The sequence below is a fragment of the Solea solea genome, chromosome 21, assembly GCF_958295425.1.
Source record: "Solea solea chromosome 21, fSolSol10.1, whole genome shotgun sequence".
Lineage (NCBI taxonomy): Eukaryota > Metazoa > Chordata > Actinopteri > Pleuronectiformes > Soleidae > Solea > Solea solea.
In genome coordinates, this window is record NC_081154.1 from 6800512 (window position 1) to 6818139 (window position 17628).

The 17628-nt window shown below is 41.7% G+C and overlaps 1 protein-coding gene across 10 annotated transcripts in view; it reads right to left on the reverse strand.

Annotated features, from left to right (window-relative positions):
- The window catches only part of rbfox3a (RNA binding fox-1 homolog 3a), a 359399-nt gene that overhangs the window by 39115 nt on the left and 302656 nt on the right, over nt 1-17628 (reverse strand). For 9 of the 10 annotated variants that reach the window (XM_058621175.1, XM_058621179.1, XM_058621176.1 and 6 more), the window contains 2 exons: nt 9577-9819; nt 3267-3413 (listed from right to left, as the gene is read on the reverse strand). In XM_058621175.1, coding sequence (XP_058477158.1) covers nt 3267-3413; nt 9577-9819 — 390 coding nt within the window. The remainder of the gene's footprint in view (nt 1-3266; nt 3414-9576; nt 9820-17628) is intronic. The other variant, XM_058621173.1, reaches the window with a different exon arrangement.

Below are 17628 nucleotides of genomic sequence, written 5' to 3' on the forward strand. Positions count from 1 at the left end.
GTGTATTTGGAGCACTTCTGGAACTGGTTGTCACTGTCTCTTCTCTTTTCCTTCTTCTTTCAGGCATGAAGAGAACATTTGTCTGTCCCATGTCAACTGTAAAAGAACAGTGACTCCATCTAAACTTTTCTGGGGTCTATAATTATGTGCAAATGCGATGTTCAACTGGTGTCCAACTACTATAATGACAACACAACTGAAGTAAAAGCAAGAGCATGTCAAGTGAGCAAGTGAACCTTTAAACACCGAGCGTGTCGCAGACAACGCACAAGTGACAAGTGCACTTTGCATTACCGTAAATACACAAACAAAGCCAGTTGTTGCAGAAAAATGGGCAAAAGCACTTACTCACAAGACATTTTCTGGTCCTTTTATGGTTAAAATAAGCAAAAAATAAACATTTTGAGGCTGAGGTGTTAAAGGGTTCATTATTTTGTTTGTAGTGGCATCATGCACCGATCTGCCACTGTGCTTTTTGCAAAATAAGCAAAGTATTATGACCTGAAAACACGAGGTTGCCACTAATACAAGCCCACCATTGGCCACACTCACACAGACACAAAGCACCTCACATTGGGGTTCTTTCTCCCCTGCATCCTGAGTGTAGCACCACTCAAGTCTCCAATAACAGAATGATAATGGCTGCAGTCCTATCTCGCAGTGTAGAGATAAGTCGGACTATGCAAGACAAGATGTTATGTAAATTATATAATTGCTATTTTTTTATCTCTGCGTGGGCCGGCTGTGAAACAGGAGGTAGAACGGGTCATCTGCCGGTCAGTGGTTTGATCCCTGGCTCCTCCTGCAAATGGAAAAACCCTTAAACTGTCCTAATGCTGTGTGTGTGTGTTAGAAGACTTTGTGTGTAAACTAGTGCTGTGTTACTGTGGGCTGTAGGGTACGTGCTATAGAATAATATGAATTATTTATTACTTTGCACAGCAGAGCATGTTGCAATAACTGTTATATTTTTTTAAATGATGTTCATTTGCTAAGTGTTGTTCTGTTTTTATTTGCAGACACCACCACAAAGATTACTTCTCAGTGCTTTTGGAAATGCAACTGTTGTTTATGAGTCCAGATCATCGAGAATCACCTGTGATTATACTCTGATTCCCCTGAGACACTGGGTGCATGAAATGAAATCTCTAAAATCACCAACAAATGAACCAACTTATTTGCATGTACAATATAAGGTGAAGGGAAAACTCTCAATTGCAAAATAACTTTCCCCTCAGTGTTGCTGCATTACAGCATATTTAGACATCCAGCTGTGAATGTGAACCAAGGGGTTTTTATTCTTCATCATGATTGCTCACAGAATTTCATTTAATTGTGTGATTTTCATCACAAAGTCTGAATTGACAATAACTTTATGAACTTGACCAAAAAGGTTCAATTTATTTAAATCTAAAGACGTGCATTAAGGCTCAGGTAACACAACCACTACCCTCCTCTCACTACATGTAATCACAAAAGAAAGAATCCTGTTCACTTTGGCGCTTAGTTAATCGTGATTAATGCGTTCATGTCGACAGCCCTAGTTTTTTATTGATCTCTTAACTGTGACCAGTCGATTACTTCGGGACCAGCTATTATGAGTCAGGTGTAAAATCCACTTTTAAATGTATACAAACGCCTAATGTGTATTAAATGGCAATCCACATACAATTCAATTACGCCTGACACTGACAGTAATACAACAACCATCAATTTAAACTTCTCTCTCCACTAATTACTCCCCCCCTCCCCTAGTTGTTCAAAAAAGTCAATTCTCCCTTCTTTACTTAGTGTCACTGTCTTGTAAAAAGTACCTAAAAGGGATACTTTACCAAATTTACTTAGAAGTTAAAGTCACTTTTTATAATGTTACTTAAGTAAAACACTTAAAGTATATGACATTTACTGTACTCTTCTTCTTCTGATTTGATTGGGTAGTAACGAGTAACAAAGATAAGTTAGAGGAAATGTAGTGGAGTAAAAGTGAATGTTGATAGAAATGTAAATAACAAAGTATAGTACAGATGCGTGAACTTTGTACTTAACCGAAACCAAAAAAACATACAGTAGCAGGATCTGGTTTTTCAAAGTATGAACATGAAGCGTCTCACTTCCCATTTACCCCGACCATGACCAATCATTTCCCCCTAATAAACGGACAAAGTGAATTAAATGTTAAAACTCATTTCCAATAACTGAATTTTACATGATTTAGACATATTCCCTTCAAACCTTTCCTTTAAACGTCCTTTAAAAGTTAATCGAAACGCCGACCACTGGCGTACACGAGGCTCGAGTATATAAAACCTAATTTAATACTTAAGAACGTTTTATAAAATGTAATTGTAGGAAATCTAATAGTTACGCTCCTTGACCACGAATTGGCTGAGTTGTCGTAAAGACACACGTGACCATTAAACAGCGCGCTACGACCGAGCCATTCATTTATTCCCTCAAAAAAACGACACTAATGGTCTTTGCTAAGTTAACAGAGTAAAATCCGACCATGACTGAGTGCATGAGTTATACTCATTCTGGCAATCTTAATCATGTTGACACCACAGTGGACAGAAGACGTTGTCTCGCGTGTAAAAGAAAGGCACCCCGACAACAGCCGCGTGTTTACGAGCAAAGACAGAATGATGTGCAGTTAAAGACGATATAATCGCCTTTCATAGTTAAAAGCCTGGTTTTCACTGGGACTGTTATTGCGCCTGGGTGTCGCTGGAGAACTTTGGCTGAGGGGCCGCTGAATAAATTACTGCCTTGTTAAGTTGTTGTGTGCTTATTTATAAATGTTTCCGTGTACGCGCGATGCAATTCATTAACTCCTGGATAAAACTTTTACCGCTCCCCTGAATTCCTTATTCGTGTTGTATTGTGAGCAGCAAAAGCTTATAATTCTTTCCTAAGCGCAAACCTCAGTATAGACCAGCTGAAACTGGCAAATCACAAAGGCCTCTGTGTAACCCTGGCACCCCATCATTAATGTTCCTGGTTATATGTTTGCAGGAGGAGCGATAACACAACTACACAGTCCTCCCCAAGGTCGACTCCAGGTATCAGCGGAGGAAGGCGCCAGACATCCTGACCTGACGTCCCTCCCCCTCTCCCCCTTTCCTCCTAAACCTTATATAAACCATAACTCTGGGATTCACAGGCAGACTGACAGAAGACGTCTCCTTGTTCATGTTCTCCTCAGATCTGAGCTGTCTCCAATAAAGCTCAGCTCATCACTGACACATACAAGTGTGTTGTCATCTCACCCCAAACATTTGCCGCAGGTCAGGATCTCGGAAACGGAAGGGGATGTTGGAGACGTGTAACCTCTTGGGCTGCTGCTTCCCAGATGAGTCGTTGGCCTGCAGGTGGAGCTGCTGGGAGCCCTCCGTCTGTACGGCCTCCTCCGCCTGCTGCGGGTAAAACACACACAGTTATGGAAACTATAACAGAACGCAGGTGAGAAGTCTTAGACTCGTGTTGCATATAAAACACGACAATCTTAAAAGAAATGAAACTTAAAATGGTGAAGTGTGATTTAAATTCGACTTTCACTCTGCATATGGCACTAAAATAATATTCCCTGTATTTCATCTATTGAAAAAAAAAAAAAAAAGACTTCAAGAGCCTTGTAAAGAGGCATCAGTTGTTGTTTTTTTACAGCATCACAACAGATTTATCGAGCATACAAAGTTTTTCTTGCGTCTTTATTGGGATTAAAACGACTTTATGTAGCTCCTCCGTCTGCAATGATCACTGCATGTTCCAAAAGTTAATAAAACGTACATATAATTACAACACTTTAGTGGTGAAGCACACTTTAAGGCAGCTTTTTAATAAAACATAGAACATTATAGACAGAATATTCTCAGCCTTAATTTGAAAGTTGTACTATTAATGCGCTCCCTGTCCCTGAACGACCTGTGATGACTTGGAATGGTCAGAATCAGCGACACTGGAGAACATACAAGTCAATTAATTGTGTTTGGTTACAGTCCAACAGTTTAAATTATGAGCTTTCCCACTGCAATATTTCCCGGGATGTACACTATAAATCCACGTTGGCGAGATTTATTACAGATGTTGCCAAACTGTACACAGGAAGTACAATGCTTGCATTAAACCACGCTGCATCCCCTCCCAAAGAAAACGGCCACCTGCTTTAAACTCGCATTTCATTCATCATTTTTTTTGAAAGATAGAAAGTTAGTGTCGTAGATGACCCTCTTTGACTTTGTGACTTTGTAAATAGTGTTTATCTAAAGTTATTTGGCTTTATTTTGTAGTAATAACTGCATATTTAGTGCACATTTGCTTTCAAAGTTTTAAAAGCCAAAGCTTTTGTGATTTTACTGCTCTCTAATGTTAAATAAAACAAGAGTAACTATATGTATGGATAATAATCAAGCACAGGCGACTCCGATGTGGTAGTAAGGGGGCCCAAATAGAAGTCTGCTTACGGCCCCATAAAGGCTTGGACCGGCACTGTTTGCTGCCACGTTCGTCGCTGCAAGTCAATCTCGAATCAGCCTCGATGGAACAACTTGAGGCTAGTTTAAGTCAGACATGACAGAAGAGCAAATAAATAAAATAGATTTACCATTAATTAACTCACCTGCTCGTGTTTATCATCCAAAAACTAAGGTCATTGTTTTTTTTTCCTCATGTATCAGAGCATTCCATATGGAAGAACACACTTCTGAGAAAAGCTATGACTTATATAATATTTATAATAATAATAATAATGATGATGATGATAAAAACAGACTTGGCACAGTGTGCAAGTGACTGATCAGCCCGAGCACTGAACTTGGTGATTGATTGTAACGACTGTGTGTTATTCTGAATTTTAGTTTTTGTTATTTCAGTCATTTTCCATGGTTTCATGACGTGATCAAGTCAAAACAAATACACAGTTCATCCTCAACTTTAGAGCCAGTTACTAGTTTTATCTCTGTGTGACGCCAACACATAATAATAGAAAACCTGTACACAATTGATGCCATTATTATTCAGTTGGTCAATCATGTGACAACAGCGTGACGCATCAGATCTTGGTGATTTTTGACTGTGACATAATTCACAAAAGTGAAATTGTTCCACTTATAACAGGAACACCAAACCTCTGCCTCTCTCCCCCTGTTTAGATTTTTGTTTGTAACTTAAATAAATAAATAACTGAGAGAATAATTGTTGAACCGCTGGACCTTGACTCGTTTGTGTGAATTATTTTATCGACCTCTTAAAACCAGAGCTTTTCTGTGCAGTCGTAAATGTTTCAAGCTGTGCTGTCTGTGCCGTCTGCAGTGGGAAGCAAAAAAAAAAAAAAGAAAGAAGAAAAGGAGAAAAAAGAAGCAGAATGAGTTGATGAACATAATGAATCAAACCATCATGGGGTGGAGGAGGGAGAAAGAAGACAGAGAGAGAGACAGAGAGAGAGAAAGAATAAAAAAAGATGGCAATGGAACGATGATGTCAGCTAAACCTCCCTGATCAATGAGAGAGAAGTGCTGGAGGTAGCAGCATTAATGAGAGAGAGAGGGAGGGAGGGAGAGAGAGAGAGAACACAAAAGAAAGATAAGTTTAGAGATGCATGCGAGCTAAGTGCTGATTAAAGGAAGAGGAAAAAGAAGAAAAGCAAGTTTCCCTAATCTCACATCACACACACACACACACACACACACACACTCTGCTTTGACAGATCTAGAGCTGTATCTTTCAAATTTCACAATCTGTCTCCGCAGACACCAAAGCACCTCTACAACTCCATGTAGCACAGTTTTTGTGTTCATAATAAGACAACAACAACAAAAACAACAACATCCTGCAAGGTTAACAGACTCTGCGTCTGTCTCTCCAACAAAACTAAAGGATTATGGCCAATTATTTTCATTCTTTCATCCAAATTGGTCTTGTGTTCCGAGACAAAAGAGACTGTACTCTACATTTACACACAGAGGAAGTCTTTCTTTCTCTTTTCTGTCTATCGTTCATTCCTTGGATCATTTGTTTGTTCCTTCCTTTGTTCGTTGGATCCTTGGTTCTTTCGATCCTTCATTTGTTTGTTCGTTTGTTTGTTCATTTGATCCTCCCTTTCTTCATTTGTTCGTTCATTCGATCCTCGGTGCGTTCGTTCCTTCGATCCTTCGTTCTTCCCTTCGATCCTTCCTTCGTTCTTCCCTCCGATCCTTCCTTCCTTCGTTCATACGATCCGTTGTCCGTTCCTTCGATCCTTCCTTCCTTCCATGTGAACAGCCAGGCAGGAAGAGGAAATAATTGCACGAAACGACATTGTACACGAGCACGATATGCTTCCTCTCTGTCAGCAGGGAACCGTTACACAGTGTGCATGTACACACACTCACACACACACACGTACACACAAACACACACAGCCCGGATCGCCCCAAACTGCCCTAAACTAAACCACCTGATTACACAGCCAGTGAGATCTCCCAGATGAGGGAGCATGTGCGTATGCGCGTATGCTGTATATATGTGTGTGTGTGTGTGTGTGTGTGTGTGTTACTTGCTGAGCTCAGCAGTGCAGCTGCGGTCTGCCTCCTCAGGCCTATAACACAAGCTATCAGATGAGAAATCTGATGCTACCAGCTATTGCCGGAGACATAGAGGACTACAGAGCCTTCTCTCACCAGGAATCAGACTAAGACACAGGGAGGGAGAAAGATAGAGAGAGGGGGGAGGGAGGGAGGAAGAAAGTGGGCCTTATGTAAGCAGACCAAACTGTTTTAAGGTTAAAGTTGCTGGTTTAGCACAGGATTATCTCAGTGATTTAGCTTCACACATCCATTCAGCCGGTGGACGAAACTGAAGCAGAAAAGCCTGAAATATCCTCAGTCTGTGTGGAAGCTGAACACAGCAATGACAATGAAAGGTGTCGAGGTATTCAAATCCATGCACCAGACACCATTTCTAAACACAGACGAGGCTTTTAATGGCTCTCATACACAATCACCTGTTATCAAAACACCATATTTCATCTACCATGCATCCACCAACAGCAGTTAAACTATCTCTATGTGACGTTTCAACATTTTAGGAGCAACAAGGGACGGACACGGCGTTATAAATATGTAAGGGAAAAAGAGATTTGTACGGAATTAAATTGATCACATTTAAACCGTAATCACCAGCAGTACAGCGTGAAGTTTTAATGTTTCCCCAATCTCGTCCCATGTCTTTCAAATACGGTGGTAAAGTAGAAAAATACCGGTCTGCAGCTCTAACTTTAGGGAGGTTGGAAAAAAATAAAATAAATATATATATATATATATATATATATATATATATATATATATACAATCCCTTGGTGGCTGTGGGTACTGTTGTTTCCAAGTTCCACCATTTGCCTGTCATTCAATTAGCCGCATGGTAGCTGACACAGACAGGGCTGCGCTGCGCTTCCAACTTTCCCTCCGCGGGAGTCTCCATGATCATTTTACAAGCGAACCGAGCTGAAAGCGCAGCACAGCTGCCGCCTTTTGTCAGATGATAAATTTAAGCCATATTCATCTATATACTAGGTTTTGACCTCATCTTGTTAGTCAAAAACCCAACACAGCATCAACCTGATGTATTGCTCTGTCAGGTTTTTCTTTTTTTTTTGACAATATGAGTGTCTTAGGCCCGCAGTGAAAGTGGTGCGCGGTGTCTTCTTCCTTTATCCTCCAGCAACTATGTCTCTTGACAGTAACAATTATAGCCTGTGACAAACTCTCCGCAGTGACTGTAAAACACTCCCAGTAATGCTGACTGTACCATGTCTTCTCGCGCTGGACCCCCTAACTCTGCCATCAGTGTCTATACACTCCCCATACCTTCCCAGCATGATCCAATCTTATTGGGCCTGACAGGTTTAAGGCTCCTCAACTGCAGACAAGTGTGCACTCTGTGTGTGTGTGTGTGTCTGCAGCTCTGTGCTGAAATGGAGTCTAGTTTTTAGTAATACACAGCTGTCCCTGTGCGTGACTACTGTATATGTACAGGTCATTAATGCATTTATACGCTTGCTTGATCTTTTAGTAAAAGTCCAAGTGATCGCTGCTCTTTTCTCTTTCGCTATTCTTTGTCATCTCAGTCTCATTTGACTTTTCTTTTTTTTTTTTTTATCGCATTCTCTTGGATTTCAAAGCTCATTAGGTGCATCTTGAGAGACGGCTACTTTTTTTTGGGGGGGGACTTTTTTAAAGTTTTAGGGCTTCATGTCGTGTGAAGTGCGGTGTCAAAGAAACTTGAGGAAGACAGTCGACAAAAAGAGGATTCACTCCCTGTTCCCCCTGCATTCTTCTCCCCGAATCGCCAACTACAAAAGCCTCTGGGCTGAGCTGAGTGCAGAGAGGAAAACCTCAAATAACTACTCCCTAAAACTGGAAACCTTCAAAGCAGAATGGCACAGCAGGGAGTAATGGCTAAAATATACATGATAAATAGAAATATGATAAAAGGGCGGGTTGGAATCTTTGATTTAATTGCCCATATCTGATGTGGAAAAATGAGCACGGACATTCCCCGCACAAATTACAGCAGTGATCTCTCAGTAATAGATCACACACGTCATTGTTTTTAATCATAATCTATGTACAGTGTATTTTATCTGTAAATGCCACTGGTTATGTGTGTGCACTCTGTGGGAAATCTGGGAAAATGCTGACTGAGGACGGAAAAGTCTGCCGCAGGAAATATCATCGCAAAAAAACTAAATGTTGTTTTCACCAAATAACAGTAGCGTAAACGTTTGGCTGTGCGTGTGTGTGCGTGTGTGTGTGCGTGTGTGTGTGTGTGTGTGTGTGTGTGTGTGTGTGTGTGTGTCGGAGCACAATAAATCCCCACAAAACTCAAGTACACTGTTTTAAGGGAACGAGTTTGCAGCAAAAGACTTTATAAAGATATTCCTTAGCTTACTGTTGTTGTGAAAGCAGAAAAAACACTTTTGTTTTATTTAACTTGTTATTTGGAACCTTTAGGAATAAAAACATTTGAGCATTTTATAAATAACAAAAATCTCTGCATAAGTGGGCCAAAGTAAGAAAGAGCAAACCATACATTTCCTTGAAGGAGCAATACAGCACAGGTTAGTGGATATGGATGGATGCCCATTAACCCTTTAACACCGAGCACATTTGCATTACCGTAAATATGCGACGGTTTGTGCCATGGGAAAAATTCCAACAGTTTCTGAAAGCTGAAGAAGTTCCAGAGTCTTAGTCACCAGAGAGGAAAGACTTGGAAAAAACGTCTGTAAATTTCACACGCAAAATCTGCCGTTCGTGTACAACTACAGTATTTTTCTCAATAAAACTTTTTGTTTTTCTTCATTTTAAATTGTTAATACACTAGTTTAACATGCAGTAATTTGTTAATAACTGCCAGATATTGAAAGTTATTATGGAAAAATGGACAAAAGCATTTAGTCTGGCCCTTTTTATGGTTAAAACAAGCACAAAAAAAAGTCCAGATGGACATTTTGAGGCTTAGGTGTTAACATTTCATTGAATTTCCACTTCATACTATTTCATAAACTGGCAAATTCAGAGCAGGTTGAAAACATACACTCACCGTTACTGTATTGGCTGTGAGGGTGGGGCTGTCAGTTCCCGGCTGTTCGCTGTGCGTGTGTGTCGGCGTGTACAGGGTCAGGGCGTGCTCTGCCACCGTGCTTGGTCCCGTGTAGTCAGCCGGTGGGTGGGTGTGGGGCGTGGCATACTCAGCGGGGATCCCGTTCTGTGGCGGAGCAGGGTACTGGGCTGGTGGGAAGGGCTGGGCCATGGCTTCAGGAGGAGCTGGGGCCTCTTGGTTACCCTGCGTGGACAAATTCACAAAAGCAGAACGATTTAAAAACAGGAGGTGTGAGGAGAATTGCTTGCTTGCTACTAACGAGAAACAGCATCGCTAAATTGCAAGAACAAGGATTTCTGTTTTGAGACCATTCACAAAGTGAAAGTGAAAGTAAGTGGTTTTCCTTTATACCCATTAGTCGAGTCAGGGGCAAAAAAAACAATCAGATAGTGGATCTGGCTAACTGAGTCATTAAGGTGTTTGTTTCTGCCGGTCCAGACTGAAACACTGTTTTCAAACTTCTCCATTTCGGGCTCTCTAATCGCCAACAAAGTTCTGACATAATCCAAAGCAGAATTATGTTCTGTATTATGAAGTGCATGTAATAGCATGTGACACTTGGTTCTCATCAGTGGTCTAAGTTACGACTTCTCTCAGTCTGTCTTTGGCATCTTTTTCACACAACTGTCAGTTTTACAACGGAGTGCAGAAACTTGAAGAGAGTGGGCTCTCTTTTCCTAATTTATTTTTATGGTCTTATTGTTTCTTGCAGGGTATTCTTGCCCCAAACTGAAGTTCTTTGAAATATGTATAAATATATATAAATACAGTATATTTTTTTTTTTACAAACACTGAAGGCTAACTCTTGGCACGATAAAAAAACAAAAAACACACAGCACAATCGAGGGTATTGCAGAATTTACACTTTTCCAATGCAAAAAAAACTGATTTCTTGCAGCAGATGGTTAGAAAAAAAACATCATCTCATATACATGATACAAGTTGTAGAACAACGCTCGCAACAGGCTCGTCACGGCAGCTACAGTAACTCCCTAAATTATGTCTAAAACTTTAAATCTTTTGAGAGTATAACCAATCAATGTGAATCTACTGTTTTAAATGAAAAGGTCAGGTCTAGAGAATAGTGGGGAAAATGACTGGGATATTTATGACAACGGGAGAAGAGAGTAAAGGCAACCAAATCAAATCAAATCAAATAAATATATATATACACACACAAATAACGTGTGTGAGCTAGAGAGACAGTGAATGTGTTATTTATCTATTTATTTATGTTAATTATCTTCCCCTTTTTTTATTGTGATTAACCGCCTTTCTCCCCTTTACATGTCAAATGATTCCTCAAACCAATGATGACTCCACCTGACACATTAGCACTTCATCACTCCCCCCCTCCCCCCTCCCCAAAATTTGATAAATCAATCACAGCAACTTTTTGAGGTGAAACGAGGCTCTGACCTTAGCTGTTTCCAGAGGTTTCGCTGATCAATAGTAGTATTGAAGTTGGCTATTCTTATGCATGGAGATTGATGGTGTTGAGCATAACAAAGCAGTTTGCCGATGACTCACTGGCCGTAGCCACGCCGTTCCTGGCAGAGTCATTGTCAACTCCCCGGAGCAGAAAAGTGTGCTGCTCAATTTGGGGCTTGACTCACTTCACATACAAATGAAGAAAAAACGAAGTCTTTTTTGGCAGCAACAAATCAAGTCATCAAAAATGGAATGGGCACGGCACTGTGCTTGTTAGGTTTGGATAACAAGCAAAAATAACAGCTAAATAAGCACTCGACTCACAGAACTCGAAGTATTATGGATTTCAGCTCCTCCTGTAGTTTGTTAACACTTATTTTATTGTAGATTTTGAAAATAGTCGAATAATTCATGTCCATGATGTCTTCTTTTATACAGTATGTGTTGGCAAACAATGATTTAATACTAGTATTAGTTAATGGGACCAACTAGTACAGAGTGTGTACTCAGATGGTGTCCAGTTTAAAAAAAAAACCCTCTTTCTTTGTAAAATGTTAAGTCATTTTAATTCCTTTAAGTTCCCTTATCTCCTCCCCATAATGTCTGACAGTGCATTATGACATTGTATACATGATTTAAACACATGTGTCCAAACTGTAATACTGACACTAGTGAATTTTCCTTCTTCGGTCTCTCCGTGCGTCGTTTTAAATCAACTTGTTATCAGTGTGTCTGAAAACATCTGCATTATTCAGCCTCTTCTGGCCCTTTTTTTTTTCTTTTGTTAAAGGATTTTTACTTGCCTGACAGAACTGGAGGTCAAAAGCAATAACATTCTTGATTAAGAACACGTTTTGTTTGTTTGGCAAGCGGACAGACCTACATGTTGATTGTGGTTTCAGGTTATTCTCTCTCAGCGAGGTTTTGCTCTCACACATACACCAAACTGATTTCTCTTACTGTTTATCTCAGAGTCTATGCAGGGTGGATGTGTGGCCCTGGGGCGAGTCTTGTTTCACTAAAAACAAGGAGCCTCATCGATAGGCCTCCCTGCCTCGCAGCATTGATAAAGACCTGAACTGATATATTATGGCCCCACCTGGTAAACACACACACACACACACACACACTGCAGGCAAAGCAACACACTGACACAAACACACCTCCAGTGAGCCGTGAACAAAGACGGTCAAGTTAAATGATGGCAGCAGAGTGTGTAGTAAGAGCTGCAGGGAAAAGGGTTCACAAGTGTTTTTTCTTTCTCACTTTAATATGTCGAAATCATGAGCTGAGGTGTGATACTGTACATCTCCCTCAATCTGCACACACACACACATGCTGAGCGTGAGACGGTTTGCCCTGCTGGGGTTTAGACAGCAAAGGATCAGGAACAGAGGCTGAGTGAGAAGGAGAGTGAGAGAGAGCCTGAGACAGAGTGAGAGAGAGAGAGCGTTAGAGTCAGTGAATATCCATCATCAATCAAAGTGACTGAGGCGCTGACACACTGAGACATCCCCAGATCCTTGTCGACAAATTGCGCTGGTAAATGATTTCTCCTATCAGCTAAATCATACTATCCATTTCTCTCTCTCTCTATCCCTCCATCTATCTCCCTGCATCAGCCGCCCGTCTATCTCGGAAATTACTTCATGCGAGTTAAAAGGAGAACGTCCTCCCCTAAAAAGTGACCCCATAGGTCACCTGCGCGATCCTCTTATTATGATCCATGGTCGGGTTTTATTGTTCGGAAACCTCGAGCAGTTGTAGATGAGATATAATGATGAGAGTCAGAGGAGGAGGTTGGGAGGTGTGGTTGTAGACCACACACACAGGGAGGTGGAGGTGGAGGGATGGGTCAGGGGAAAACCCCAGGACTCCACCATGGGGGGGGGGATTGTCAATCTAACAATAATAAAGTACCAACAATGAAAACACTTTCAACTTCTACATCAATGATGGAAAGAAATACATCCATGATGTCAGGATTTGGTGCCTAAAATCTGAGTCTAAAATAGAACCAAAGTTTAGTTGGGATGAAATGACCTGCTTTGTTTTCAACACAGCAGAGGAAGTAAACATCAGAGGGACGTTGGAGACAAAGACACGACTTGTAACAGTTACAGTTGTCTGTTTGAGGGCAGATAAAAAAAGCAAGAAAAAAAGCAACGAGATTAATTCATTGCAGAGTAATTGAAAGGTTTACACACACACACATATGGGTGCACGCGCACACACACACACGCACACACACACACACACACACACAAATCCACACACAGCTGCACAGTGGGTGTATGTCTAATATTGATTCCCTTCTCCTCAGCTATTTTCCAAAATAGCCCAGGGCTTTTCTCAACCCCAACTAACCATTATCCGAGCTCTCCGATGGGCAGCGATGCCTCGGATCATCACACCAACCCTCACACTGCCACCCCCAGACTTACAACGCTGTGTGTGTGTGTGTGTGTGTGTCTGGACTCGTGAAGCACTGCAATGATCTTAGGGGGGAAGGGGGAGCTGAAAAAGACAAGATACAGAATACAAATAAGTCAAATGGAATATCCCATCTCACACACTCTGTGTGTGTGTGTGTGTGTGTGTGTGTGTGTGTGTGTGTGTGCTGTCCAATTCACTGCCATCACTTCATCACGACTGCTTAATTATTACAGATTGAGAGAGACAAGATTCATGAAGATTGCGGCAAAGAGCCAGTAAATCAGCCAGGGGGAAAAAAAACAAAAACAGCCAGCCGCTCTGCCACACACACACACACACACACACACACACACTCTCACACACACACACACACACACACACATACACCGTTAAGTGTAATAATCTTTATGCATACATAACGACATACATCAAATGAAAGCTCTGTTTGCTGAAAACACAGGGGTTGTTTTTGATTTTCAAAAAGTAAAAACATTTCTCTATACTTACATGTGGAACTATTGCAGCTTTACAGTAACTCCGAATGATAAACATCAACACGAGGACGGCGGCACAACCACAAACTCACTCAGTTTATCCTGAAATTGATCCGGCTATGAACATTACCATGTGTGACAGTGACCCAGTCCCAGTGAGTGACTTATGCACAAGTGTGTGACACACACACACACACACACACAGAGAAAGAAAGAGAGAGAGAGAGAGAGAGAAAATGAGAGAGAGAAAGAGAGAGAGCTCTGACAGAGAGGCAACGGAATCTAATTTAACACATGGCTGAGCAGAGATTGGCCGACACTCCCAGTCCCTCGCTGGCCAAGCGGGGACACTCCACGATCCAACCCCTGCGTGTGTGTGTGTCGACTAGAGTGTGATAGCTATAGCCCAAACAAGAAAGCCAGCAAGAGAGAGAGAGAGAGAGAGAGAGAGAGAGAGAGAGAGAGAGAGAGAGAGGAAAGAGCAGAGTGTGTGTGGGGTGGGGAGTGGGATGGGGGGGGGAATCATGTTCATGAAGAGTAGAGTGGTGGTGTTGGTGGAGAGCGGAGACTGTTTAGGATTCAGAGTGTGTCGCAGGTCCACTGGCTGCCAGCTCCCTCTAGGCCTGCTACATGATATTCACTAAACCCCATAACAATGGCAAACATATGTAAATCTGCCTGTGTGCCCGATTCAATCAGACCCCGGCACAAAGCCACCAACACCGCCGGCACACTCAGTGCAAGGAGACACGTTCCTGGGGGGGGGGCAGTGGTGGTGGTGGTTGGGTAGTCACACGTACGAATCAAGGAAAGAACTCTGCAAGTGTGTTCATTCAGACAAACCCTTTATAAAAGCCTCTCTGGTGCGGGGTTTGATGATATTAAGGACTCAAAAAGTCAAGTAATACATTTAAGAAGTTCCACTAATTCCTTTTCCATCAATACCTAAGACTTTAAAGTAGTTCACTCTTTAACCTATTGCATTTGATGTTGCCGCACATTAGCCGCATGCGAGTATTGCATTATATTTAAGAGACAGAGAGAGAGACGAGACGCTGCTGAGGTAGCTGTGACTAATGTAAAAACCTAAGACACAGACATGAGGCCGTGAAATCTGCATTGTGGTTTGGCCTCGTTTCGGTGCCCACCGCTTTAAAACTGGTGCCCGTAGCCCAAATTAACTTTATTGTTGTGCGGCACTGCGATGCGACTGTTCTTGAACTTTCAAACCGCTTTACTTTACAAACATTAATGTCGGTCTTTAATGTAAAGAAAATGAAGATGAAAGTGGTTTAAAATGCAAAAGAATGTGGTTAAAGTTTGCCGTCATTCCACTGTTTTCTTATTGTCAGCACATCCCATTGAAAGAACCAATAGTGCACACAACAGTAGTCGCAGGAAGTCCTGCATTTGCATTTGTGTGAGGGGATCTACTTTCATCCTCTCACAAGCTGCCTTTGCTGTTGTTGTTAGTATTTGACGAAGGTTACTGTTCATGTTAATGATCATGTCACTCATGTCCTAAAGTGTGGCCTATTGATGTGTGTTTAGGAACAAGACACATCAGGTCTCAGATACGATACTCGTGAGCCGGATGCGTTCACTGATGTTGACGAGAGGAAGAGTAATACACGGTAATCACAAATGTTAAGACACACACACACACACACACACACACGCACACACACACGCACGGCTTGTCTGATCCCATTATGAAGAGGTTGTGATAAAGCACGGGGACTTTAGTGTATTGAGATCAGAGAAAATGGCAGCTTGATGACTATTAGCAATCAACAGCTTCCCTTTGGGACTCAGAGAGATATCACAAGCCCTCTCGACTGTACTCGACTGTGGATTTCTGCATCTTTCACTCTCTTTCTCCGTCTGCGTCCGTGTTCTAATGAGTGTAAGGTCTCTCGATGTTCCGCGCTGACCTGTCACACACACACACACACACACACACACACACATGCTTGCCTTCGTACTGTATTGACCGTCAAGCGTGGTCACTAAGAGCTATAAGGCTAAATGATTGAACCCTTGCTATAGGAACAGACCGGGGCCAACTCAATCAAGTAAGAATGCACTGGACAGGAGAATTTATCGATAGTGTACAATTGAAATGGTGCTGATACAGCCGAATAAGAGAGCAGGGGGAAATTGAGCGCACTGAATTTAAACCATTCTGTCGAAGGCGGGGCTGGGGGTGCGGGTGGGGGGGGGGACAAGCAGGCGCTAATATGTGTTTTAAATTGTGGTAAATGAGTAAGAGGTTGTACTTTTGGATTTCTTGCAAAGGATATTTGCTTATAATGTCTCCCTGAAACCATTTATCTTTGTTTCCCCTCAAATGAAAATGGATTAACTTGGAAAATGTGCTCTTAACCTGCTTTATCACCTGATCTCATGGCTTCTTGACCTGCTTAGCATCTGTTAGCGATGCCATGCTTCTCTAATGGATGAGCACACTCCTGTAATAATTGTTAAGTCAATAATAATTAGCTTGGACAATGAAAACATGCCAAAACCATCAAAAGTTCTTGTTTTTTTTTTACACTACTCAATTTTCTATTAGTCTCAAATGGTATTTGAGTTGAAAGTTGTGCTGCTGGAGCCGCTGGCCTCGGCCCCTGCAGAAGCCCTTATCTTTAATGGAGAGAGAAGCCCTGGTAAATTTTTGATGCTTTAAGACCGATTCATTGTAAAAGAAACCAGAGCAGAGTGATAACAACACTACATTATTCATAGGTGCCCTCCATCACTGCACTCTTTCTGTCTGAGGCAGAAAGAGACAGAATAGACACAAGAGAGTTGGACACAAAGCAATGAGGAGAGGAACAGATGCTGGGTGGGAGGGCAGTGACACTGACAGGGACAACATCCTACTTCAGCTTAAAAAAATGAACAATCGCTGTTCGAGTCGAAATGCATCAGTATCTCCAAACTGAACTCCTGAAGCACCACAACAAGAAGAGCTTACTTTTCTGCCCAAACCAAGAGCACATCGCCTCTCTCTGCTCCGCACGACTGATCCACCTCCGGGTTAAAATACAGATATATGCAAAAAAGTAAACTTGTGAATTTGATCTAACAAGAAACTTGTGTGCATGATGATATTTTATGACAAATTCCCTGCACAGAACCAAATCATTCCAGAGGGAACACTGACTTTTTCTCGCTACTGTGGACAAAATGCACTCCGTGATCCTGAATAGCATCAGGAGTGAATTAAAGGCCTCACTGAGAGAGAAAATGATCATCTTCAGCCAACTTTAAGTTTAGAATTCTGCTCATATTCTTATAAACAGAGCTGGTGTTCAATATTAACAGCCATAACTTAGGATAAGACACAAACTAGGCGCCTTCCAAGGTTCCCTCATTAGAGACCAAGGAATCTGGACCGGATACACCATCTCAAGTCTTCCAATCTATATGGATCACACCTGTTCAGATGTCAGGCATCGTCTCAGTTCTACTCGGATCTGAGCTGTCGACAACGAAATCTTTCAACTTAACTCATCACTGACTCCAGAGGTTCTATCAATGGTCGACTCATCTGATAATGAAAATCTCCCTAACACTTTACCCTCCTCTGACCAGAGATCTGTCCGTCGATGAAACGTCCAGTAC